This window comes from Aegilops tauschii, chromosome 7, assembly GCF_002575655.3.
Source record: "Aegilops tauschii subsp. strangulata cultivar AL8/78 chromosome 7, Aet v6.0, whole genome shotgun sequence".
Taxonomy (NCBI): domain Eukaryota; kingdom Viridiplantae; phylum Streptophyta; class Magnoliopsida; order Poales; family Poaceae; genus Aegilops; species Aegilops tauschii.
Window position 1 is genome coordinate 471,018,675 of NC_053041.3, and position 27,555 is coordinate 471,046,229.

General features: G+C 47.6%; 1 protein-coding gene across 1 annotated transcript; it reads right to left on the reverse strand.

The window, feature by feature from the left end:
* Nucleotides 1-323: 323 nt before the first annotated feature.
* Nucleotides 324-4,696, reverse strand: LOC109770983 (L-ascorbate oxidase). Its single transcript, XM_020329702.4, has 5 exons — nt 4,266-4,696; nt 4,043-4,135; nt 3,662-3,874; nt 1,643-1,834; nt 324-1,510 (listed from the first exon to the last, which is right to left on the reverse strand). Exons 1-5 carry the CDS (start codon nt 4,530-4,532, stop codon nt 545-547), a joined length of 1,731 nt encoding a protein of 576 aa, XP_020185291.1. The 5' UTR covers nt 4,533-4,696; the 3' UTR covers nt 324-544.
* Between the last annotated feature and the right edge of the window lie 22,859 nt (nt 4,697-27,555).

Below are 27,555 nucleotides of genomic sequence, written 5' to 3' on the forward strand. Positions count from 1 at the left end.
GTCTAATTTTCTCCAAACACTTTGTACATTATTTGTATACATAGGAAATATTTTTATATACACATTAAAAAATCATGCATTTGAAAAATATATAGGATTTTTATCATCCAACCAGCTATGTGATCAAACGGATTTGAACTTCAAATTAGATGTATGAGCGGACATTTTAGGGATAGTTTTGGATGGCCGACTCCGCATAATGTCAGCGGCGATACGGTGTCCGGTTTGGAGTTCCTCGGTCGTGACATCCTCTCGTGAGCGTGCAAACGTGACCGCATAGGCAGAGCTTGAATTCTAAGATCGATCGAACCTTGGAGAGCACATTAATGCCGAGGAAACCATTGTTTGCATTCCAATCCATGATTCCAACTAATCATAAGCACTTAACAAATACAATCTCACTCCCTAATAATACAGCAAAGAAGGGAAAATGGGACCCTTAAGAAAAGGGAAAAATGGTAGAACCCTAGCTAATCAGTAACCAAACGCTTCAACCGCACAAGATGGGAGTTGGAGAGGCGAAGGGCTCACGGCTGACTCACGATCAGAGGTGGTCGCCGTTCATGAGCGCGGTGGCCGTGGCGCCGCAGGAGACGGCCTCCTTGGGCACCTTGCCGACGCGGTCGATGGCCTCGGCGAAGATGACCCCCATGCCCATGTGGAGGTGCGGCTCGATGTGGCAGTGGAACGCCCACACCCCGGGGTTGTCCGCCACGAACCGCAGCGCCGTCCACCCGTACGGGAAGATCACCGCCGTGTTCCGCAGCGGCGGGTTCACCAGGTTCAGCCTCGCCGCGTCGGCGGCGTCGCCCCTGTACGCGCCCTCGCCGTACCCCAGCACCCAGAAGTCGTGGCCGTGCAGGTGCCACGGGTGCACCTCGCTGACGTTGTGCTGGAGCGCGTTGGCGTTCTGGAGCACCACGTCCACCGTGGTGTTGTGGCGGAGCACGTAGACGTTGTCCCCCGTCGTCGTGTTGGGGTTGTGCGGCGGCCGCGTCACGTCGTAGGCGCGCCCGAACGTGTCCGCCGGCCGCGCGGCGGCCAGCGCCGTCTTGAGCCCCAGCTTCAGGGAGCCCAGGTACGGCGTCGCCGGGAGCACCAGGGACACGTTGTTGATGGACCACTTGATGTGCCCGTCCAGCTTGTTCTGCGTGTTGAGCAGCTCGATGCGGCGGTCCGACGTCGCCGGCGGCGGGGGCGTGCCGGCGCGGGCCTTGATCTGGGTCGTGAACGCCTTGCTGTGCGCGGTGTCGTTCCACGCAGGGGTCACCGGCGGCGCGATGGCCGGCAGCTTGAACCCGCGGTTGGGGCGGTAGTTGAGCAGGGCCAGTGCCGGCGCCGTCTTGGGCGTCCGGCCACGCACGCCGATGCTGACCCAGTAGTTGGACGACGGGTCCTGGTCGGTGGTGAGCAGGACGGAGTAGCTGTCGCCGGAGTAGATGTCCATGTCGTCCACCACGAACGGCGCCACGTAGTTGCCGTCAGCCTCCACCACCGTCAGCTTGTGCTTCTGAACAACAACAAAAAAAGCTTACCCGATTAAACAATGTCGCAAGCATCCGACATAGCTTCAGTGTTCTGCGCACTGCACAGTTTATACTGTTTTATTATCAGGGAATCAATCTGTCTCGGATTTGCTTACCCCGATCGCGAGGTTGAGGGAAGCCAGCGAGGTGGTGCTGGCGATCCGGAGCCTGTAGGTCTTGTTGGGCTCGACGGGGAGGATCACCGGCGCGCAATGCCTGTTGCCGCCGGCGGTGCACTGCTTGGTGCCCGGCGTGTGCGCCGCCGCGAGCGAGCAGTTGAACTGCCCCCTACCGTTGATCAGCAACGACTGCAGCACAACCAGTCACACGGTGCTTGCCGTTAGCCCCAAAAAAGTTGAGGCAGAATCTTCAGACATTTTCGACAATCAAACAGCGTCTGACATAAAAGGAAAAACTGCAAGAAGGTAACAACATCTACCAAGGCAAAGTGTCGCCTGAACTCTGAATTATTACCAAGGTGACCAGAGATTCAGATAACAATGCTGTGTCATTGCCTCATTGCCCAATATATAGTGAACACTTCCACTTGTCTTTCGGTTTGTGTTAAAATCAACATATCAATTTTCAAACACTACAGTGGATACTCATGGTGCTTGTGAACCAGCAGTGACATGCACTGTTCTTGTTGGGCTACCTTCCCCAACACATGCACACATGTGCTTTGTGCGCACAAGAAAAAAATGTACCACTGTCAGTGTGGGATGCACTCATCTTGGCTGGACTCTTTCCCTGACCACCCAGTGGCCAAGCCAAAGCTCCCCACACAATAATGTAGTACCACCTAGGGTCACTGTACCCTCTGTAACTTTTTCAAAAAAATACTACATATCCTCTGCTCTGCATCATGCAGCCCCTCCCTAGGCAGGCAGATGTTTCCAACATCAAGAGAGAAAAGGTCCTTGCATGGATGCTTTTTGGTGACACATGACCACAATGTCCCCTCTGAAAATCATGTGGCCTTGTGGCACCCCCCAACCTTTTCTTCAGAAAATTTGTAATGTGTGTGTGTGTGCGCGCATCCATGCCTGTGCTGTGCTGCATAGGAACATGATCTGTTCTGACACTTTAGGCATTAGCACACATATAATACTGGTCCTGAGTCTACAAAGTATCCTATACATGGTGTGTGTCTTTTTTTTTTGAAGTGAGAGTGCTTCTTTCTAGGAAGCCCAATAGGGTGGGTTCCATTTCTTTTGCCTTTCTCATCACCACAGTTGGCCCTGGATGCATGCAAGCTTTCTGGTCCTGATGAGAAAGCTGAGGGCTCCTTTGATTCAAAGGAATTGCATGGGAATTTTGGAGGATTTGAACCCTTAGGAATTTTTCCTGTGATGCTCGTTTGATTCGTAGGATTGACATCGTAAGGAATTTTTTCATAGGATCCATTTGTACTACATTTTGAAGGAAAATTTCCATCCACTCAAACCTCTTTGTAGAATTCCTTTGTTTTTCCTGCGCTATCAAACATTCTTTCAAATCCTGCAGCCTACTATGGGACATGACATCCTATTCCTGCATTTTTCCTATTCCTTCATTTTGACAATCCTGCGAATCAAAGAGGCCCTGAGTGTGTGCATCATCAGTTTATCACCATCAGCTGGGATCTTTGAGGCCATGCTTTGCTTAGCTTTAGTGACAGGCCTAGCAATCCAGGATTTGTATCCTAAACTGCTATTCAACTCACAAGAGCAAGTGTTTTCATAACAAAACAAAAAATGTACCCATGCTTTCTACTACCCTGCATACATAGGTATGCTGTACCAACAGCTGCATTTTAAATTTGAAATTGCTCTTTCCGTGATCATCTAAATCGCCCAATTCACCAGTTAGCTGAACTTTTCTAGCGCACTTGCATTTTAAATTTCCAGAACAGGACAAATCAAATTCCTCTTTCCAAGATCGTCTAAATCAGATGGACGGGCTCCGATCTCCCAGTGCAATTTGTCGTTTTTGTGTTTTAAATTTTTACTTCAAAGAGTGCATTTTGGACTGTCCTGACTGTAAATCCAACCAACCAAGATACCTTTTGTCCACCATGAAACTGCATCTTGCTGAAACATCATATACTACTACTAGAGACATAGCAAAAACATCAGTGTGGTTTTAACGGTTACCTGGGGCTCGCCGATCCATCTCATGGGGCTGGAGGAGAGGCCAACCATCTGGTTGTAGATGCTCTCGTGGTACCAGTCGCTGAGGAGCAGGTTCAGCTCGCCGTCATACTTGAACGGCTCCTCCTCCCCATCCGCCACATCCACGATCAGAGAGCCGTACAGCCCCGCCGCCCTCTGCATGCCGTAGTGCCCGTGGTAGAAGTATGTCCCCGGCTGCAGCCATGAACCAGCCATGGGTCAGTCACAAGTCAAACTAAAAAGAAGGAAAAAATGAGGAAGTTCTGCAACAGTTTCGACACTAATCTTGTGATTAATTTCTGTTTCTTGGTACCAACTAACTATGTTGTGTGTCGCGTAGGAAGATTTGAACGGTGGAAGTACCTTGTCGACGACGAATCGATAAGTGAAGGTTTCTTCCGGGTTGATGGCGCACTGGGAGATGGCGGCCGTGCCGTCCGCCCATGGCGTTCCAATCTGCCATGATTTTGTCCATGAAATGTTAGGAAGATATAAAGATCAGCAAAAGAACAAAATCTCCTAGCTGCATGCAACGGGGAAGAGACAAAGCAGTGACGGTGTGCTCATGCTGTGGTTAATTACTCACCTGTCTGACGCCGTGCCAGTGGATGACGACGCCCTCGGTGTGCAGCCCGTTCTTGAGCTCGACGACGATGGTGTCGCCGGCCTTGGCCCGGATGGTGGGGCCGGGGAACTGGCCGTTGATGCCGATGAGCACCTTCTCCTCGCAGTCCGGCGACCAGAACATGTGGCTCACCTCCCACTTGAGGTGCCTGGCCTTGGCCGCCTCCGCGCAATGCATCACGCCGCCGCACGCCAAGAGGAGGGCGCACCATGCAAAGAGAGCCCTCATGGCAGCAATGGGGAGGAAGAAGAAAAAGGCTAGTAAGTGGAGGAAAGGTTCAAACAATTTCTCCAAGGCAAAATGGATGGGAAGAGACTCTGAGACTGAAGCCTGCTGAAGCCGGTGAGGGTGTGTGCTAGTTTTATACTGGCAAAAAGGCCCTCTCAAAAGCCACAACAAATGGTGCTGTTTAATCAACTATTTTATTGCCATTATTCTCCTTGTTTTTTGTGATAGAAAAATAAATAAACTAAAAGTGGATCAGCTCAGTGGGGTTAGGTTGGGCTTGGGGACGGTGGCATGTTTGTGGAGGAGCACCTGCGGAAATAGGCCGTTTCTTAGACCTAGAGGCTTGCAGCCTTGCCCAAGGGCTTGAAATGGCTCAACTTTCTTGATTTTCCATTGCATCTTTCTGGCCAACGAATAAAGAAGGTTCAAACTAGCATCATTTTGTGTTGCTTTTGCCAGTTCATATTACTAGAAATCTGGTCGCCTCTTTCTGTGTGTCTACACAAGTGGTTTTATGCAGTGGCCAGACAAAAAGCGCGTCCACTGCTGCCTCACATCCTCTGATGGTTGTTCACATGCCTACATGCATATGTTCTTGGTAGCTAGCGTGCATTTTTTGCAAAGGATTTTCTCCCCTTTCTTTTTCTTAAGCTGGTAGGAAAGATGCAGAGATTATGCACATGGTTTTGTGTTTTGCAAAAAGGAACTGTATAATATGTGTGCATTGCTTTAGAATTGTTAATGTGTACACCGACGATTGTCTGCCTTTATTCACTATCCATGTGTTTGACACCGACGCTTATTTGCCTTTTTAACGTTCTCTCATTCGCACAGTACCAACCTCTGATTATTTTTTCTGGACACAATACCTGCTAAAAGATGTCGACTTCCTGTAACTAGTAACTGTGTACGTGCAATGCACATATTAATATTAGACAAGATATAAATTGCATATTAATATTAGACAACATATAAATTATTTGTTAATATTAGGTATGATACAGTTACTTGGTTAGCGCAGACATTTGTATTAGGCATGATATTAGTTAGAGAAGGATGATAAACATGTTTCGTGATAAATGTGTTTAATGCTAAAGAACGGGCAAGATTTGTTGGATATCCGCAACTCGCTCTTTTAATATTAGTATATAGATACAAATGTGGAAGCATAGATATAAATATAAATATATCTATGGATATAGATATAAAAGTATAGATATAGATATATAAATAAAGATATAGAAGTATAGATATAGATATAGAAGTATAGATGACATCCTTTTACACATTAACTATAGAGGTTTGCATACATATTGATCGGTATTCTAAATAAAATATGAAGGTGTCACCTTGCTTAATAACTAGGAAAGGCGTAGCTTGGTCGACAACGCAAACTTGCACCGGATAGATAACGCTCATACAACATCAATTGTTCTTCAATCTTAATTCACCGTGCCCTATTTCTGAAGCTCAAATCATGTTTTCTTCATGCGCAATGTATACATAGTACTCTGTTGCTTTACCTCAAGTGAAAACCATCATTATGATCTTGCTCATAATCACTGCTGCGTTCGGAGTAAATTACGATCCAAACAAAAGCAAAAGATCTCAGTTGCAGACAGTGCAAATCCGCATGGCATGATAACGATGGCAGGGAGCCCTTTTTGTCTGGCTTGACCGTATTTTGTCACGGAATCAAGTAGAATGCACGCAAGGCATCGCCGGTTTTCTTCACCTACTGAATGAGCGGTATTATTTCTTCATTCACTTCACACTTTGAGGATCAAAGATGAATACATTAATGGTGACTAGGTGATAGCACATGGAAGCGTGGCTCCACACTCAGTGGACGCAGAATTTAGACACCGTCCACAGGGTTCTGTCTTGATTTCGTGGGATCGATTTCCAGGGCCTCTCACTCTCGTTAAAAATAAACCCACACCGTTCCTCTTTTTTAGGGAGGTTCCTCATTTATTGGTCATGTGAAAAATTATACTTTAGAAGTAGTCTGGTGACTGGTTATTGCATCCACTTGAAAGTGTTTCTGCCAGTTTGCACACACCTTTCTTTCATTGTAAGGAGATAGCAAATCATTTTCTTCCTCCTCTCCCGTGCCCTAGGCGAACAGGAGCGACGACAGTTGATATACTCGCCTCAACGGTGAGACCATAGCCCCCTCTCCCTCCGTCTGTCGCTTCGATGATGGAAAGGGGTGGAGAACCTACAACTTTGGTCTGGTGGTACTAGGGTTAGAAATAAATTTAAGTTTGTCTTTGATCAACGGAGGTGTTATGGCAACAACATTGGATAAGGTCTTCTTGCCTTGTCCTTGTTCCGGTTGTTCTTCTTTGTATTTTCGGGGGGCGTGTGGAGAATGGTGCATTCTCAGATTTGCTTCTCCGGGTCTGGCTTTTTTTTTGGTTGTGCAGTCATGCATGATGGACAACATGGTTGTACATTTTTTCTCCGGTTTCAGTTTTGACTGACGAAGGTTGGCCAGCCCTGGCCTTGTCAGGAGCGTGGGAGATTTGTGTTCTCCAACTTCGTGTGGCCGGAAGCTATGGCATCTTTACAGGCACTATCCGGCGTTTTCTTCTCCGAGCGACGATTTGCTACACAGATGACGACTGGATATGACTTCTGGTCTACATCAATGACTTTCAGTCCTGTTGCTTCTACAAGCTCCAGCGTTTCAACGAGTTTGCTCTACTGAGACGGGGACCTAGAGGCGGCAACGAGTTTTTCTCATGAGACATCACAGGTGGATGTAGGAGGAAGAAGACATCAGCACCCCGAGGATTTTGGATGTGTTTTAAATTTTTGTAAGTGTTTTTGTAATGGTTTGTGCTACTTAATATATGGCCTTGGGCCTTTCACAAAAGAATGATATAATTTGTGACACGCTTTATCCAATTTAAACAAAAATATCGAAACTACCCAATTAAAAAAAATTCTTTTTCACTTTTAATCCTTTTGATATTTTGCCACAACCATCAATTCTTTGTGGCAAGCCGAATCAGATGCCAGCTAGGATTCGTACTCCTAGGCACCCTCGATGCAACTTGACTTGCCAAACCGGCACTGAATTGGTGCAACCACCCTTGAGCCACGCCTCCTCGCACATGAGAATTCAGAACAGAGGCAGACACTAGATCACCATGCGGTAGGACTCATTGGCGATAGTCAAGGAAAAGAAAGTTAGGCGTGGAGGGTAGTGACGACGTCGCACTTGAGCTGGCACATTCTAGTGTGATCCTCATAGCGCTCTGATACTTCAGCATGTAAGAGCAACTCCAGTAGGGTCATCATATTGGCAGCCTCCAAGACGCATATGAAGCGCGCTCTATAGTGTTTTAGAGGTCGCGGAGGTTGTGCGCAAGCACATAGTCGTTGTAATGAGCCTCCATATTTTCCCCGCAACTAGGACACACTTGCCATTGGGCGATATGTTCTTTCTAGACTATTTACAAAAAATTTGATCAAACAATTCAATAATTCAACAAAATTATTAAAAACCATTAATGCGAATACGAAAAAAAAATCCGATCAAATAAATTGTTCAGGTAAAAGCAAAACTAGGTTCAACTAGAGGTCCCCTCCCCGAGGGGTATGGCAATAGCCACAAGGAATAGTACATGCCCAGCTGGCATTTGACATGGCTCGTCACATAGGATTGATAACGGGTCCAACTTGCCATATGAGGTCAAATGTAATAAAAGGTGGAAGAAACTTCATAAATTAGGTTTTTAAAAAGAATATTAAATGAAGTAAAAAAACACATAGTTAAAAAGTGAATTCACCTCTTTTTTCATAATAGATTCACCCTTAATTTCTTACGATCACTATTTGATCACTTTGTTGCAGCACAAATTATCATGACATTATGCTCAAAATATTTATCATGACACTCCATACATAATAATTTAGCATTTTTAACTAGTTTATCCATGATTGCGTTGCAACATGATTTATCCTTGCCCGTCACTCTGTTGATCATGAAATTTCTGTTAAATGAAAGTAAAGCATGTCACGTAGTGGATCTTAGAGGGTTAAAGGGTGAAATCACTCTTTTTTCACAATAGATTCGCTTAATTCCTTACCCATAACTAGTTTATCCATGATTGCGTTGCAGCACGATTTATCCTTACACATCACTCTGTCGATCATGAAATTTCTGTTAAATGAAAGCAAAACATGTCACTTAATGGATCTTAGAGGGTAAGAGGTGAAATTAACTCAATTTTCACAATATATTCACGCCAAATTCCTTACCCATCACAATGTTGCAGCATGAATTTTCATGACACTCCATATTAATATACCATTTTAACTTCCTTATCCATGATTTTATTGTGTTACAAATTATTCCAAAAAGTCATAGTAATTTATCATTTTTAACTGATATAAATTTAGATATAGCCCCAGCTTAGCGCCACAAATTGTCAAAAAGATTTCATGGGAGCGCCCGGCAATAACAGTAGAAGCATATAATAAGGGCAACTACAATGGCGTGCCCCAAATTGGACATACCAAACGTCCGCATCCGCGGACACGGATAGAGGAGCAGGCCATCCAACTTTGTGCACCAAATGTTTGTCCGACCACTTAAAATAATTGTAGATAGATAGCATAATTCGTCAAGGAGTGCAAATATTCAAATGCAACAATTGTTGACATATAAATATCAGAATCCAAACATTAAGTTTTCAAATAAACTAGTTCAAACGTGAATACAACTTATTCGAACATATGTTGTCCCCTTTAAGCACACAGTGATGCTCAACCGGATCATTTTGAAGCCCCTCAAAGTTCCTTTCAATTGTGAATACGTTGATGCATTTGGATAAAATGGTCCGCAAATAGGGCATTGGGGACAAACTAGTCGTTCCATCAGCATAAAATGCCCCCATGTCTTATTCCGATTCAACACACGATGTATCTTGATTGATCCCTTGAAATTGAGAACATGCTCCTGCGTATGCCTCGCAATTGCAGGGTCTGCCAGCATCATCACCGTTTCATCCTCATAATCGTCCTCAGGACGAATCCATGAAAGTTAGTGTAGAAGTACTCCATGTCTGAATTCATCTGGTTTGCTTCAAACTAAGGGAAAATTTTCAACAATGTAGCTATGGCATTTGGCCAAACACTTGTCGGGCGTGGTGCCGGTCATGAACGACATTTGTAGGGGGCGGACAGACAAGGGGTGGAATGGCGGCGTAGGCCAAGCCAGCCTGTCGTCTAAGTGGAGTGATGGACGTCCGACAAGGCCTGGGCGGGCGGCCGGGGTGGTACCGTGATGGTATCGGTCCGAGAGGAAGCGGATATAGAGCAAGGGAAGAGGGATGGAGTTAGAAATGCACGGGCTCTGCCTCGGTTTTGGCTAGGTCCGGGTGTCGGACTCTTACTTGAGGGGGGTCTGGACGCCCGCAGACCTCGCCTGCCTTTGCAACCGGTTTGCAGGAATTCGGATGTCCGGGCGCGTATGGACGGTTTGATGCGCGAGGTTGGAGTCGCCCTAACAAACATAATTTAATGCAAGATTTTTGAACGCTAGTCTTTGTTTTTCTGTCACTCGCCATTGACTCAACTCGACGCCTTCATAGTTTTCTTTCGACTCTTGTACAGCCTCTCGTCTTTTTCTTCACACTGTCAAACACTCACACTACAATTATGTGAACTGAGCGGATGGCTACTGATCCAGCACTAGAAACTAGAAAGTGATGAAGAAAGTTGGCCGGAATTTCCTGCAAGTAGGTAGAGAAACGCCTAGGAGATCGTTACTAGTCTAGTGTATCATCAAGTGATATAAAGTTAGATGTAGTTTGTCTTTGTCTACAGCGAGCCACAAATGTCAAGATGAGTTCCGTGGAGGACACCTTGGCACCAGCCGGGAGCATAAACGACACGCAAGTTCAATGCAGTGCTTTATTCTCCTCGCCGTTTTGATGTCACTCCTCACTCGCTACACTCCTGGCACTCCGAAGAGTTGCCAGTGCAACATTTATTCACCTCCTGTTTTGAGACTTCTGTGTATCTTCTAGACAAGAGGCTTATAGAAATCCCCAAGTTGAGTGGTCTGGCAGAACGAAATCATGTGCATTTCTGGCTCGAGAGACAAATCTAGTGCCTATTTCCGTAGCGGTGAATCTCATTCTTTTTCCACCATCGTGGTTTCATGCGGCACACGCAACGCCGGAGGCCGAATCAGTAGCGCCGGGCCAAGAAAGTCGGCCGGAGAAGTTAGAGCCACACTTTATTCCCTTTGCCGTTTTGGTCTCGCCCCTCGCTCCTACGGCCCATGCGTATCCGGATGCCCCCTTCGTCTTCCTTGACCCGTCATGAATGCCCTGCGTTTCCATGCGCACTGGCGCGCCCGCAGACTTTCTCCGCGGAATATATGTGCTCGTGTCATCAATCTGTGTGCGCTGTCTTTACAGTTTGCATCCACCAGGAAACGCAGCGTAACCACAAGGCAGCTCCTGCCACCAAAGTAAACGGGTCAACGGTAAGGCTGGTTGCATCCACATCCCATACTTTACATCTGGCTCGCGCATACATATTGCGTTTCCTAGGTTATATCTCAAGATGTGATGGCCACTCTGGTCTTGCTAGTGCACACCGTTAGTCGAAAGCACTTGTCCAAAGCAATAACAGGGGAAAGTGAAGTGAACCGATCCTGTGAGCCCACAAAGGAGCTATAAAAATAGAGATTGCGCCCGGTCAGGAACATTTGGTCTATGGGTATATACACACTCTATATGGAAGAAAAAAAAAGTATTTTTTTTAAATAAACTTGGCCTTCCATTGTACTTGTAATTTTTTTTCCAAATAAACCATGTTGACTTCTAAAAAACAAAAAAATGGACAAAATAGTGTGAACAGTGACCTATAATAGCAATAAATTTTGTTTTTGCCCAGAAGTCAATGTTGGTTATTTATTCGTGAAATTTTATCGTACTCGGCCTCTCAATCACTTCCACTTCATCACCACCGCTTGATCCACCTCCGCCTCGACCTCCACGTGAGGCATATCGAAATCGTCAGGGGAGCACTCAAATCTACCGCATTCTCCGCCAACATTTTCGGGTATTCGGTGCATGTTTCGGCTACAAAATTCAACACGCAAAACTCAAACAAGTGGTTCAAAGTCGAAGCAAAGATCACCAGAGCGTTTCAAGCAAAATATTTTTTTTACCTCATGTACGTTTCATCGAACACGTGATAGGCGTGACCGATGGATTGGTCGTGATTGGGGCGAACGTGGTCGGCTGGAGGCGGAGGAGGAGCCCGACTTCTTGCCGCGACCACCTTCTTCCTCGGGGGCTTCACCCGCGCACCAGCCGGGCCGATGGAGGCGGTCTTCTTCCTCGCGCCAACGGCCGTGACGGGTGGAATCGGACCGGGGCCAGAAGGAGATGGTGTCGCGCCGCCTACGACCCCTTGAACAAGGTGATTGCCCTACCTCTTTCTCTTGCCGGTGGCGGCGGTAGATATGGGGGCGGCACCTGCATGCACGGTGGAGGGAGGTGCGGGAGGACGAAGCGCTGGCATACTTGGTGCCGGTGGCACATGATATGGGGCACCCGGAGGCTGCGGAACTCCATCCGGGCGGTTGGTGGCGCGGCGAGGTCAGAGGCGAGATCGGTGGTGGCGGCGGCGCCGGAGACAGGAACGGAAGGGAGCGGAAGTTATTTTGCGTCAAGGATAGGGGAACCGACAAAAAAAAAGGACCCGGACTATGTAGGATCCCGCAAAAAAATATTCCAGGATAGCCGATTTTGCGAGATCTGTTCGGGGCGGGAAAGCCGCCCGCGTTCGTAAAATCGGCGGTTATTATTCTGAATGGCCCGTTTTACGGAATCTCCTATCTTTGGAGGGATTGTAATAATTTATGGAGTGCCCTCCATATGGAGCCTTTAGGTCGTCATATATTGTGTCTCATAGCGAGAAGTGCCAACAACTACCGGGCTCCATGTCCCTTGGTATTTGAAAAAAAATTATACACACTTCCGGTGCTCAAAAAAATCTCAAACAAATACCTGAGTACATACACATATTCCTAAGGCCGGATAAAAATATGGAAAAGAAATACTTTGCGTTTTGGGAAGTACAAAAAGAGAAATTTCTGACGGAAATGGCACCCTTTTTCTCCTATATACTGTCAGAAATTTGCTTTTTTTTTTCTATAGCCCGTAACAAAACAAGATTTCTACATAAACATGCCACGGGTATTCAAAATGTGTGTTTGTATCCCCAAAAAAATCGCATTTTTTTGAAACTTAAATAACATGAATTTTAAAATGTTCAAACATAGAGAGCAATGGAGCTCGGGTGCTGCAAATTCGCACTCGTCTCATAGCTGCTTTTTGGTGCTCGATCATATGGCAGCTATGCATAATTTTATGTGGCGCGAAGCAAACTTCAGGTGACCCCCACCTCACGTGAGATGACAGAGAAAATAGGGAAAAAGGAATGTCTCATTGACGAGTAGGTCGTGTGATTATGGAGGCAACATGTATCTAGAATCGGATCTTGCGAGTTGTCTCTCAAGCCTTCATAATTTTTTGCATTGCACTCTGCTAGAGATGCTCTTACATTTTAGTAGCAATGAATGAGTGATGGAAAGAAAAGGAGCACCCGGGCGTGTTTGGTTGCAGTAGTGAACAGTAGTTGCATTGCATAGCCTTCTCAACTTAACCTGGTTATGCAAATGCAGCCTCAAATGCACCATCTGCAGACTGTTTGGTTGCCTGCATGCCCTCTTGCATGCATGGGTTGAACCACACTGCCTGGTGTTTGGTTGCCTGCATGTTAGTGCACAAACTCAAGGCATGGTGTTTGGTTGTATGCAACGCCTGATGTGTGGTAACCTCTTTGGCTAGTTGGTGAGGTTACCAACACACTTCGGCACAACCATGTAGCACACATCATAAGCAGAGCAGAGTATAAACAGAGCATCAACTACTTAACAACATGCTTCAGATAAGCAGTACCACACTTCATAACAGTTCAACGCATAAACTATAAATAGTTCAAAGCAAACTCGATAGTACTTAGGAAGGAGGTGCCCCGGCCCTAGTCCTTGGCGGCGAAGGCTTCGTCGTGCTTTCCGCACTTGTTGACGACCTCAATGCCATCGTCGTCGAAGATGATGACCTTGAGGGTGTCGGGAGTGAGGAGCTTGAACGTCACCATGTAGCCGATCTTGATCTGATGAACGGCTGCATAGGTGGCCCAACCCTGTTCCAGGGTTACCCTGCCGTTCATTAGCTTCACCGTCACCTTCCAGGAGCAGCCAGTGTTGTTCCTAAGCTTGAACCCCGTCGGCACCGCGACGAAGTGCTTGGTGAAGTCCAGGGGCATGGGAATGCACTCAAGCTTCGGTGCAAGGATGACCTTGCAGAAGTGAGTTGGGCCATCCTCCTCATGGTAGTGGCCGTAGTTGCGGCACTTGTTGCTGGGGGGCTCCTCCATGTGCTCGTCGTCGCCAGCCTCAGGCGTCTTCAGTTCTTCCTCGGCGGTGGGCGGCAGCACAACCTCGTCGGGCATTGGATGAAGGGGATGCTTGCCCTTGTTGTCAACGGTCGGGAGCACCTCCGTGCCCATCTCATTGCTCTCCTCGATCTGCACACAATTCATGGAGTCAAGCACAGCACATAGTTCATGACTTATTGAAGAGCATGTAGTTAAAACGACATGACTGTCACTCTTCTCTTCCTTCCACCGCCCCTATATTTACTCAGCCTGCCCACCACTACTTACCCACCCCCTCTCTTCTCTCACTGTCAACCTTCCTCCTCTCCATCGCCATGAGCTCTAGCTCCAGCTCAAACGCCAACCCCTTCCCTTGGGGTATTGGCTGGAGGGCCTTCTTTCTCGGGTGGTCGGCTGGTGACCGCACCAAGTTCGAGAACACCATGGAGGTGTGCTCGAACTTCGGCTCCATGCCTGACATGCAGAAGGAATCTGATGCGGTGATCAAGAGGGCCACTGCACAAGAGTTGAAGACGTTGATTCCTGACCTAGCGAAGGGCGCGATGGCAGTCGACATCATTCGCTGGGCCATGAATCAGGCCGTCTCCGACGACGCTAAACAGAGGAAGAAGTGGTCCAAGTACAAGAATTGCTGGGCTCCTAACGACTGTCGTGCCGCAATGTACTGGGAGACGGCAATCGTGCCGCCGGCGGTCATCGGTGGGGAGCCTAAGGAGGAGGAAGAACCGGTGCAGATGCCAGCGAGGGCGCCGGAGCCAGGCCGTCGTACCTGGCAGATCGACCTCAACTCCGCCGAGGACGACGACGATGACCCGCCGCCCTGCACGGCCATGAACAAGAAGACGAAGGCCAGCCACTCGACCCGCCGCTCCGCACGCCCGTGACGGCCGCCGCGGTTAGCCGGTGTCCGTTGTGTACCCCCAATCTCCCCATCCCCCTTCTACTGCATCCGCATCTACCTCTATTCCGATCTTGCATGAACTAGTATGAAGTAGTATGAACTCGTATGAACTACCTCTACATGCTTATCTACCTCTATTCCCCATTCCCCTCTCTGTCGTGGATCGAATCTATCGTCGGATCGAACGGGAAAAAGTAGTGCATGACGAACAGAGAGAAGTGCTTACCGCCATTGCTGCGGGCCAAGTGATGATCCGCTCGCCGGTGATGGAGTCTGGTGGTCTTCTTGCTCTCCTGCGATCCGCCGCCGCCGGTGAGAGTTGGGAGAGTGGGGAGAGGGAGCGGTGAGGCTAATAACTGCCGGCGCTACGGGAAGCAACGTGGCTTCTCAAGCGTGGCCGCGCGTGTGCAGCCGCCGCCGCCCATGTGCACCACTCGGGCCTGGCCCTGGAGAAACTACCGATTCGAGCGTTCCCAGGGAGCCAGGCCCAGGAATGCTTTAAACATCGTGCCATGCAGGCCCAATAGTTATGCAGCCAACCAAACAGTCTGTTTTCTTCCCGCGCGGGCCTGGTTGGGCCTCATGCAGGCAATCAAACACGCCCCTGATCTATCCACTTGCAACCCGGATACGGCTGTTAAAAAGCTACTCGAGGTTGCCTCACTCTTCTTCTTTAATATATAATATGCATACTCGTGCATATTCGAGAAAAAAAGGTTGGCTCGCTCTAGGCTCGGGTGGAGCATCAAGCAACCTTTGTCGAGCCAAATAGTGGCGCACGGGGCTTCCCATTCCCAGTGCCGATGAAGAAACGACAGGGGCTTGGGCGGGGAACAGGGGATCGCGCGGCAGGCCGCATCGTTCAACGGCCTTTGCAGTGTGTGCGCCGGTAAAGCGAGACGAAGCGAGGACGAAATCACTGTTCTGACCTTGTCAACGTTCATAGTCACAAACTGAACTCGACGTGAAATTATTTCATGATTTAACCCTTTTAGAAACGCCAGGGCCCGCGGCGTTTCCACCCAACACAGAAACGCCGAGCAAGCTAGCGTTCCTGGCCAACACGGAAACGCCGTGGTAGCTCGCGTTTCTGTGCTGGCCCACAGTCAGTCCGAACCCGCTGTTTTCGCAGACGTGGCATGTGTGAAACGCCAGTGTCCCTGGCGTTTCTGGACTGGATTAAGTAATGCGCGGCGGGCCGCGGGGGCCTAACCCAGCCCACTCGCAGTCCCAGCCCCGGTCGGGCAGTTCTTCCAGGGACTAACTGGCGGCCGCCCCCTCCCTCTTCTTCACCAAATCTCCCCCAGATCTGCTATTTTGATCATCAAAACGAGTAGATCGGAGCACCCCCGAGTTGCTTGAGGTATTCTCTTCCCAATCCTCCATTTATTTTCAGTCAAGATTGGCTATTGTAGATGCATTTTTTCAAACATGGTGGAACCCTAAGATGAGTTATTAGTGATTTGTTTGATGAATATTTTGGTTACATTATGTTTAGAAAGAAGACATATACTTCTTCTGTTGAAGTATTATTAGTTAACTTGTTTTGTATTGGATTTAGAGAGAGACCATTTTTTGGATTAGGTTGAACCTATTATTTGTCAATAATTAGTTGTGATAGATTCTTTAGGATAAAATAGGTTGAAAATAATTGGTGTTGGTAATGTCGTTCGTGATTTGTATCTTTGGGATAATTTGTACTCCCTCCGTTCTAAAATAGATGACCCAACTTTGTACTAACTTTGTACTAAAGTTGAGTCATCTATTTTAGAACGGAGGGAGTAATAGTTATCACACGATTTTGTATATGATGTGGTCATAATTTTAAGCATATATCATAACAAATCCATTGACCTTATTTTGTAGGATGTTTGAGCCGGATAAATATCCCGGCCTTGATGATTATTACGAGGAGAAGCATCGTGCTGTGCTAGTGGAAAGAGGGGAGGTAATTATGTATCTACATTGTTGATTCTCATATTGTGAGTAGTTTAGAGAAGTATATAAATTGTGCGTGTGTGTTTTGTAGGTTCCTCCAGTACTTCGTTTGGGAGGCCACAACCCACGTGAGTCCCTGAAGTATGACCGTCGCTACGAGCCTTATTTTAGAAGAATGGATCTTCTCCAGTTTGTGCTCAACTTTAAAGGCACACCACCATGGCTGAACTCGACGGCCATTACCGCCCTTACGGACCGTTGGAGGCCCGAGACGCACTCTTTTCACCTTGCTCTTGGTGAGATGACCGTCACTTTGGAGGATATTGCGATGATCTCCGGTCTTCCGATCGAGGGCAGGGCTCTTACCGGGAAGGTGAGGTCTCAGGGGTGGCGACAAAGGGTTGCAGGTTTGGTTGGTGTTGAACCTCCCCCGTGGATTCATGAAACAAAGAAGGATCCTAGGCCATCTGGTGTTTTGTTCTCGTGGCTACAAGAACATTTTTACGAGTGCCCAGAGAGTGCCAGTCCGGCTGTTGTGGAGAGGTACGCCAGGGCTTACTTATGGAATCTTTTGACCCAAGTGGTGTTTCCTGACGGCACGGGAGACACAGCCTCGTGGATGTTCTTGGACCCTCTTCGTAACTGGGATGTTAAGTGGAGTTGGGGGTCGGCGGCACTAGCCTTCTTGTACCGTCAGGTAATGCTAATTTGATGCCTTCTCATTATATGAAAGAGATTTTTGCATGTGATTGTTTAATGTGTGTACAAATGTGCAGTTGGACGGAGCATGTATGAGGAGTAAGCCGAAATCTTGTCTTGGTGGTTTTGTTTGGGCCCTACAAATTTGGATGTGGGAGCGTATCCCTGTGGGCCGTAACTTGACCATTGCTCCGGAAGAACCTTGGGAGTGGCCTTTTGACGGGGATGAGGAGCGGTATCCCACTATCGCATACACGTGGGCTACTGTCCAAGTGTCGAGTATCGCCGCCATGGGGCGGTACAAGGCATACATAAGCGAGCTTGACATGCTTACTTACAACCAGGTAATTATCAAATGCCTTGCCATCATTACAGATTTTTTTGTTGTGCATGAGCTAGTGACATGTTGTGATGTAGGTTAATTGGAGGCCGTACATGGTACTTAGGCAGTTCCCTTTGAGCAATATGTGCCTTCGTGACCAACATCTTTGGCGTGTGCGTTGCCCCATGATATGCCTTTTTGCGGTGGAGTGGCATCTTCCACATCGTGTTTTGAAGCAATTTGGAGTACAACAACGCACCCCGCCGGAGTATGTTGAGACAAGTGTGGTGCGACATAGGTGAGAGTTTCTTGTACCATATGTTGATCAATGTGTAACCACGGAAAAATGAAATTGATACCAATACTTCTCATGCTTTGTAGGACGAGCCGGCAACACAACAAGAATGTCATTAATTGGGAGGATCACCATCTTATGTGGGTGGACATGTGGAATGCTCAAAGGAATGCCCGAGTTGAAGATGATCACACACCTGACAACGACGAGGGGGCATATTTAAGGCATTTGGAGTGGCTTCACAAAGAGTACAGAGTTATCCTTAAGGGTGCTTGGACTCGTGCCGATTGCTTGGAAGTAATGCCAAGTGAGGCTGCTGATGGTGCATTCAACAACTCTATTAGGGAGACCATTGGAGCGCACCTAGATTATGGCCGTCTGCATGACCGAGTGGTATGTCTTTTTGTCCCTTTTTTGAACATGTGTCATTTCTTCATGGGTGGTGTGTCACTTAAGTTTTATTCAGGGCACGGAGCTATGGAGATGTATCAATGATAGTAATGTGGTGCTTGGCCGCGCACCTGGTAGAGAAACGAACATTCTTGTTAGGAGTACTCTACAGGTTAGAGGCCTTCTTAATATGAACATGTGTTTTATATCATGTGAACTATTTTTGCATATTTACATGTCAATGTCTTTGCCTCTGCAGAAGGTTGTGAATCGTTGCCGAACACTAGCCGCTTTACTTTCTTGCCATGGCGGTTCATCCACAGATGTGCGTGCACGTGCTCAGTATAGAATGGATGTGCTTTCTTTAGCTCGTCCATCTTCGAGACAAGCACGTGCTTCTTCCGCTCGTCCATCTTCCAGCCGAGCAGGTGCTTCTTCGAGCCGAGCACGGATTGATGAACAGGAAGATGAAGAGGAGGAGACAGACCACGATGCGGATCTGGACTATGTGGAGCTTGGGGCTTCGCAGATGGAAGATGCTCCACAGCCAACTCAACCTTCTCAGCCTTCTGAAGAAGCACGCCGAGTTAGCTCAAGAACCGTCCGACCAGCAAGTCCATCACCGGAACCTCGGCCACCACCAAGGCCACCACCGGAACCTCGGCCACCACCAAGTCCATCACCGGAACCTCGGCCACCACCAAGGCCATCACCGGAACCTCGGCCACCACTTGAAGAAGCATTGTGCCCTTTTGAAGTTTTGTTTGTTTTGCAAGTCCTTTTGTTGTGTGTCGTTTCATTGCAACCACCGCATTGGTTCCTATCACGTGGCTCCATGAAATGTCCACTACCAAACTCTCTGGTGCTCATGAGGTCATCCATATCATTCCTATATCGCTTTGTTCTCCTTCTACCCTTGGGTTGTACCATCATCTCCGGATCGGGCCTAATGTTAGGACCGTGATACTCTGGCCACTGCGATGCGTCCAGAAAAGGGTGGAATCTAGACGCCCATGTTAACTTAGGAGTTTGCAAATTGAATTCATGCAACCTCACAACTACTCCATTGGAGATATCCACATTCCTGATGCGGGCTGCCGACATCATGTGCGAGCCTGGCCAGTGGTACTTACTAGGCCGCTCACAAGTGCAATGTCTTGTCCTAAGAGCCACCTTAAATGAGCGACCACCATATGATTGTCCATCTCTAGTTGTCCCACCTGGCTCATCCACTTGGTATTTCATTTCTACATTATCGAAACAAGTGACTCGCTGGATGGCTGACTTGTCTCTCTGAAACTCCAGCCACTCGGCGACCTTCTTCGGATAAATTTCATTGGGAGGCTTCTCACTATCAGCAATCAACTTGTCGATTTCATCGGAGTGCTTCAAAAAAATACTCATTTAGCTTGTAAAAGGTATATTCCGCTATTGCCGTCACCGGCAACTGACGGGCACCCTTCAAGACAAAGTTGAAGCACTCAACAAGATTGCTTGTCATGTCACCATATCTCATGCCTCCTTCGTCACATGCCCGTGACCACTTGTGTCTCTCATCAATATTCCTTTCTAAGAAATCTTTCCCACCTTCGTTTGCCTTCTCATAGATTTTGTTCAAGCGTGTCGTGAATGACTTAACGGAGAAGGCTACACATGCAGAGTTAAGATCCTTGCAAAGATCCCTGTTCTTACAAGCCCTATAAAAGTTTGCAACGAAGTGCCTCATACACCATCGGTGGTGAAGCCTCGCATGCCCTGGAATATGAATATTCACGGCCTTCAATATGCCTTGGTGCAGATCGGATATGATGCATACCTCCCTATTCGGAGGAATGACCGTGCTCCTAACAAGTCTCATGAACCATTCCCAGTTGTCTTGGTTCTCCACGGAGACCAAAGCAAATGCCACATGCAACACGTGATCGTTAGCATCATGTGCCATTGCTATCATGAGTGTGCCCTTGTATTTCCCTGTCAAGAATGTCCCATCTATAGACAGAACTGGTCGACAATGCTCAAAAGCTGCAATGCATGGGCCAAACGTCCAAAAGGCACGACGGAACACTCCTTCAATATCTTGGACATAGTGATACATTCCTGGGTTTCTATACGACATCGCTCCCAGCAACCTGGGTAGCATGTTGTAAGCCTCTTCCCATCCACCGTACAACATTCTGAGAGTGACTTGCTTGGCCTTCCATGTCTTCCCGTACTTGACCTTATATCCGAACTTATCTTCAATCCTACTCATCAACAACTTCACTTTAATGTTGGATCCTCGGATATATGTTTCTGGTATTTATAACCAATGAATTCCGAGGTTAGTTGACGGTGTGTCTTCCGTGCTTCTACGGCCGGCGGTGTGCATTGGTGAGTGGCTTTGCAACTAGTTATCTTCCACCAACCATCTTTCGTGAGTCTTCCATTGACTTTCCATTTGCATCTTTCTACCTCACATTTCACGGTGTATCGCTTGTTGCAGTCCGAGTGAACAACTATGAAAGGCCTGTGGTGTTTGACAGCATACTCACACAACCACATCCTGAATTCTAGCATGTGCTCGAACATCAAACCTTTCCTCACGTACGACATCGAAATCGCGTCGGGTGTACTACTTGGGAACTGTCTAGCCTCAATTGTCTTGCTCATGCCACCGTCGACTATAGCCTTATCTGCAAGGCTAACATCACAAAACAAGGGAACTTTGTGATCCCTACCGGTGATTTTTTTGTACCACTCTGCTTCTTTCTCAGTCAAGCCATCCTCGTCCAACTCATTCACCGGGCCTTCATCATCCGAGTCATCCACACAAGCACGCTGATAGATAATGTCAGGATCCATGTCCTGATGCCTTACTTCAGCCTCTACGTCACCAACAATGTTGTGGTGCCTCTCATACTCTTCGTCGGAGTCATCGCCATCATCTTTCATCGGTGCACTACCTCCGAACTCATATTGGGGATACTCATTGGCTTCCGCTTCAACTTTATGCTCAACAATAGGCGGCACACTACTAACCGGGCTCACATCATCTACTAAGGTTTGGTTCAAGTCAACATGAAAGAGAGGAGCCTTGACCACCTTACTTGCAAAGACTTCGAGTGACTTGACTGCCGAGGATGCAACAACCTCCTTATATGCAACCCAATGCAAATTGGACTTGATAGGCATTGTCTTCATTCGACACTTGTGTGCCGACCCAACATCATATCTTCCTACTAATTCAACTTGGTCACTTGCATCCACCCACTTTAATCTTATCCGTGTTTCTTCCACAACCTCTTCATAACTAGGAGTCTCAAGAAATATCAACACTTCCTCATACTTGTCAACAATATCCATATTCATGAATGTCTCTTTGTCAACATAATGAATATTCACAATCTTGTCCATCTAAAAAAATGGTAACATAAGTATAAGAAATGTACAATGCTAAATATACCACATTGCTAACAAAACCCCCAACCCTAACCCTAAATCTTAACATTAGCCATAACCCTAACCCTAAATCTTAACATTAGCCATAACCCACAATAAGGTATGCTCAACAACATCACAATGCAACACTATTGAAACAACAATACTCAAAACATCACATTATAGATTCATGTTCAAAACTAGGGTTAGGAACAAGAACAAATCAATCCAAATGGACAAATCCAACCAATAAAAATTTGTGAGATGAAGGAGGTTACCTAAACGAACAGAAATGACACCGGATCCACGGACCAACCCAATCGATTTGCAAGGATTTGAGAGAGGCTAAGTGAGGGACACAAAGAGGGAAAAGGGCAAGAGCTCGGGATAGGCCAATGGGGGAGAAGAGAGTGAAAGGTGAGTGGTGGATGAAAGCCCCACGACCACCTAAAATATCTGCACCAGAAACGCCAAGGTCGATGGCGTTTCTAGCAACGCTAGCTTGCTAGGCGTTTCCACCACGCCACGTCAGCAAACAACGCGTCCTCGTCCTGGCAGTGGGCCAGGTCAGGAACGCTAGCTTGCTCGGCGTTTCTGTGTTGGGTAAAAACGCCACGGGCCCTGACGTTTTTTAAAGGGTCAAATCGTGAAATACTTTCACGTCGGGTTCAGTTTGTGAGAATAAACTCTGACAAAGTCAGAACAGTGATTTCGTCCGCGAAGCGACGCCCGTGACATGCCTGCTTTGCAGTGGGCGATGTCGAGTGAGAGATGGCAGGAAGCAAGCGGACGAACATACAGTATAGGTAGGTAGTGCGTACGGCACGGGTCCCGGCTCTGATAGTCTGCCTGCGCACTACGATCCCAGCCAGCCACGATGCGAAACGCTTTTTCGGGCCTGTGGAAGCCACGTTTTCCGCGCAAGCCGAATCGGCGATTCGGAGTTGGCGTGCATGGCAGCTAGCAGAGCAGATGGTCCAACGGCACAGTGGGTTTTGTTTTCATCTCGTGCTGGATTTTTTTTACCCAAGGGAAACGGGGTGATGTCCTCGCGGGTGTCGGAGCGTTGTGCTGGATCTGATCGTCCTAGTTGGACCTGTCATCTTCGCACGTCGCCGTCACACATTCCACGGGATAATAGGACCGTGTCCGCGTCTGTGCGTCCGTCGACTTCTGTATCCATCCACATCCACATCACGGAGTTCCCTTTTTTTGAGTGGCACATCACGGAGCTCCTATTCTCCGCCTCGTGCGGTGGAAAGCGACATAACCCACACCTATCGGGCCGGCCCATGTGCAGGGTGGGACACCCTGTTTTCTTTGTTTTCTTTCTTTCTTTCGTTTGTTTTAAAATTTTATTTTATTTCCTATTTTTATTTTTGCTTCCTTCGAAATTTAAACAAAAACAGAATCTAAAAAAAGTTCCGAATTTTAAAAATGTTTCTGGTTTAGAAAAAAGTTCACAAAAATGTAAAATGTTATGAATTTCAAATAATGTTCACCGATTCATGAAATAAAAACATTCATTAATTTGAATTTTTTTAAATAAATTGAAAATATGGTCGCCAATTCAAAAAATATTCACCATTTAAAAAATGTTTGTGAAGTTCAAAACATGTTCATGAATTTCAGATAAAAATAGACAACTGAAAAAATGTTCATGAATTTACAAACTGTTCCCAAATTTCAATATATGTTTTCCCATTGAAAAAAATATATAAAAGGATTCAAAAAATGTTGGAAAATTTGAAACTAATTCATGAATTTCTGAAAAAATATTTGACGATTAGATTTTAATTCAAAACTTTCAAAAATTGTCCTCAAATTACAATAAATCTTCGCCGATTGAAATATGTTCAGGAATTTAAAAAATTAGTGAATGTTTTCCTAAGTTGTAGGAAAAAATTCATAAATTCAAAAAATGTTCGCCAATTCAGAAATTGCTCCCGAATTTGAAAGTTAAAATAAATAAATAAACATGTAAGAATTTAGAATATGTTCGTCAATTCAAAAAATAGTCGTCATTTAAAACATGCTTGTCGAGTTCAAAAAATCTTCATGAATTTCAGATAAAAATCGACAACTGGAAAAATGTTCATGAATTTAATAATTGTTCCCAAATTTCAATATACGTTTTCCCATTGAAAAAAATATACATGGATTCAAAAAATGTTGGAAAAGTTTGAAACTAATTCATGAATTTCTGAAATATTTGGCTATTCGATTTTAGTTCACCAATCTAAAAAATTTTCCACAAATTACAATAAATCTTTGCGAATTAAAATATGTTCATGAATTTTAAAAGTTAGTGAATGTTTTCCTAAGTTGTAGGAAAAAATTCATGAATTCAAAAAATGTTCGCCAATTCAGAAATTGCTCCTTAATTTAAAAATTAAAATAAATAAAAACATGTAAGAATAAAAATAAAAAATAAAACAGAAAAGAAAAGAGAGAAATAGAAGAAAATGTTGGAAAAGTAAAACACAGAAAAAGCAAAAAAAACTGTCCAGGCATGTTGAGGATATAGACCTTAGAGTCACCCGCCAGGAGGGGCCGGGTTACTCATAATGGTCATCGCCAGAAGCCCGGCGCCAAGCAAGAAGACGGTGGGCCAAAGATGGGCTTAAGACCCGGATATGGCTTAAGGCCCGTAGTTACAATCATCATTATGGTAGAACTTGTAGTGTAAGGAAAGAATAGTTGAGAGTCCGAGCCGGACACTCTTATGAGCCGGCCGGGACTCTGAGAGCTGCTGGGCGTCCGCCTCCCTATATAAAGGGACGACCCGGCAGCGGTTTAGAGACAGAAAAGATCTCGTCGAGAGCCAGGCATAGCAGTTAAGCTCCCTGGTCATCGAAACCCTAATCAATACCATCTCAACTGGACGTAGGCTTTTACCTTCACCGTAAGGGGCCGAACCAGTATAAACCCTCGTGTTCCTTGTCCCGTTTAACCCCTTCAAGCTTCCTAGCGGCGATGGCTCCACGACTAAGTCCTAGCTTGAGGACATCTGCCGTGACAATTCCACGACAGTTGGTGCCCACCGTGGGGCCAGCGCACGGTGGATTTGAGTTCTTGAAGGGCAGCTTCGAAGGGCTCAAGGGATACGCTGTGGGCCGGATGACCAAAAGTCGTCGCGGCAAGCTCTACATCGACGATGCAAACTGGGGCCCCGACGCCGGCTCAATTGAGTACGGGTACCGGGTCCCCTTCGGCGGAATTCATGGTTTCATTGGCAAGATTGGTGAGCCGGGCCCTGAGCCGGATCACTGCGCCGATCTCATCGAGACGGCTCAGCGTGCACGACCCGCCCGGGCCCTGCCTGCCTTAAGGCATGCTTTTGTGGGATGTATCCATGGAGGGCTCTCTGATAGATCTGGATCTGGTGATGAGACAGCCGCCGGCTCTGACGGCGAGTCGTCCACCGATGAGTCAAACTCGTTGTATCAGCTTCAAGATGGCAGGCTCATGGGTTGTTCCGATGGTGACAGTATTCCGGACCCGTTTGAGCCGCCAAGCCGGGTTGGAATCTTCATGGCCGGCGCGCAGCCTGTTCAGAACCCTGCCGCTGGAGCGGGAAACCGGTGCCCTCGCCGGCTCAGGTGCTGATGGATCTCACGGACAAGATGACGGCCCTGTTGACCGCCGCGGTTGACCCGGCGGATCAAGCTCAGCATGATGCGGAGGTGGCGCAGTTAAAGTTGGATCTAGTGAAAGCTAAGGAGGATCTGGCAGCGGAAGGGATCAGGATGGCTGCAGAGAGGGCGGCTCTCGACGCCCAGACTCAGTTGATTCAGGTGCAGTCCTTCCGGCTTACGATGGATCAGAACGCGTCCAATGAGGTCATGAGAAGGAGGCATCAAAAAGCCCAATCTCGACTCCCTCCGGTTTACGATCCTCGAAACCTCTTCAACACGCCAGGTGCAGGGTCTAGTAACCCGCCAGGGATCATAGTGCCCGGGTCTGGGACCCCTGTTCAACCACAAGTGATGGGGCCTCCCCGGGTGAACCCTGCCCCGCCTCAGTATGTGCCAATACCACCGGGTCATTATGCTAACCCGCTGGAGAACATGGTAGCCGCAGCAGCGCAGCTGGCGGCCCTCCCAATTGACGGCGACTCTCCGACGGCTATTGAAACCCGCCGGGTCAGGGAACTCCTTCAGACAGCACTAGCGCAGCAAGAGGCGTACTCTTACAGCCGGGACAGGATCCACTCAACCCCTCGTCCAGGCCGGAGCCCGAGTTACAGCAGACACATGGTCTCAGCGACCGGCTCAAGTAATGTCCGACGCCATGACCCGCCCCCTGGCCATGGCCCGGCTCATAATGGAGCCTTTCACGCAGCAGACCAAGACAGAGCACGGCAAGAGGCGGAGCAGGTGCCTCAGTTGACGGCTTACCAGACTCCCCCGGCTTATCCGACGGCTTCCGTCGACGTGGGTATCCCTACCAGGACTGGGGGTGTCCCGTGCTTGGTGCCGGCTCTCCGCAATGAGCGTCTACCCAAGGACTTCAAAGGCCCTAGGAAGGTGCCTAATTACACAGCTGACTTACAACCCGCAGCCTGGATCGAGAGTTACGAGATGGCCATGGAACTGCTGGAAGTCAGTGAAGCAGCAATGGCCAAGTACTTCACCATGATGTTAGATGGGACTGCCCGCACTTGGTTGAAGGGGCTACCACCGAATTCCATCGGGTCTTGGGCTGAGCTGAAAGCCCGGTTCATCCAAAACTTCAAGGATACCTGTAGGCAGTCTATGTCAATTGTGGATTTGACTAACTGTAAGCAGCAGGAGGGTGAGTCTACGACACATTGGGTTCGTCGGGTTAAGGAAATAATATATTCATCTGATAAGATGGATGCCGGCTCTGCAGTCTTAATGTTGGAACAGAATTGTCGCTTCGTGCCCCTGAAGATGAAACTCGGGCGGCTTAAGCGCGACTGCAATGATATGGGTACACTGATGGCGGCTCTCGTCAAGTACGCCGATTCTGATGGTACCAAGGACCCCGCTTCAGATGATGAAAGGACAGGGAAGGGAAAGAAGAACGGCAATGGCAAGGGTCATCAGCATAACCCGGGGAACCAAGGAGGTGGCAAGCGCAAAGCCGATGGCAGCCTAGAGTTCGTAGCCAATGCCAGCTCACAGGGCAATAGCCAGAGACGCAAGGGGAGGCCCCCTCCCCGAGGCGGCGGGTCAGGCCCGACGCTGGAGCAACTGTTGAATGAGCCTTGTCCAAGGCATGGCTCTAGAGAGAAGCCAGCTACTCATCTATGGAAGGATTGTGCAATCATGAAGGCCTTTAAGAATTCCAACGCCTTTAACGGCAACAATGGCCCGGGCGGTGGCTCAGGCGCCGGCGGCTTTCATGGCCCGGGCGGCGGCTCAAATTCTAATCCTCAGAACGGTCAAGGGGGCTTTAATCAGCAGTCCGGCCAAGGTCATCAACGGCAGCAGGGGGGTTATCAGACCAATCCAAAGCAGCTTAGCGGTGGACAGTATCATGTGTTTACCACCAGTCTGTGTAAGCGGGATCAGAAGCTTCATAAGAGGGCTGTGAA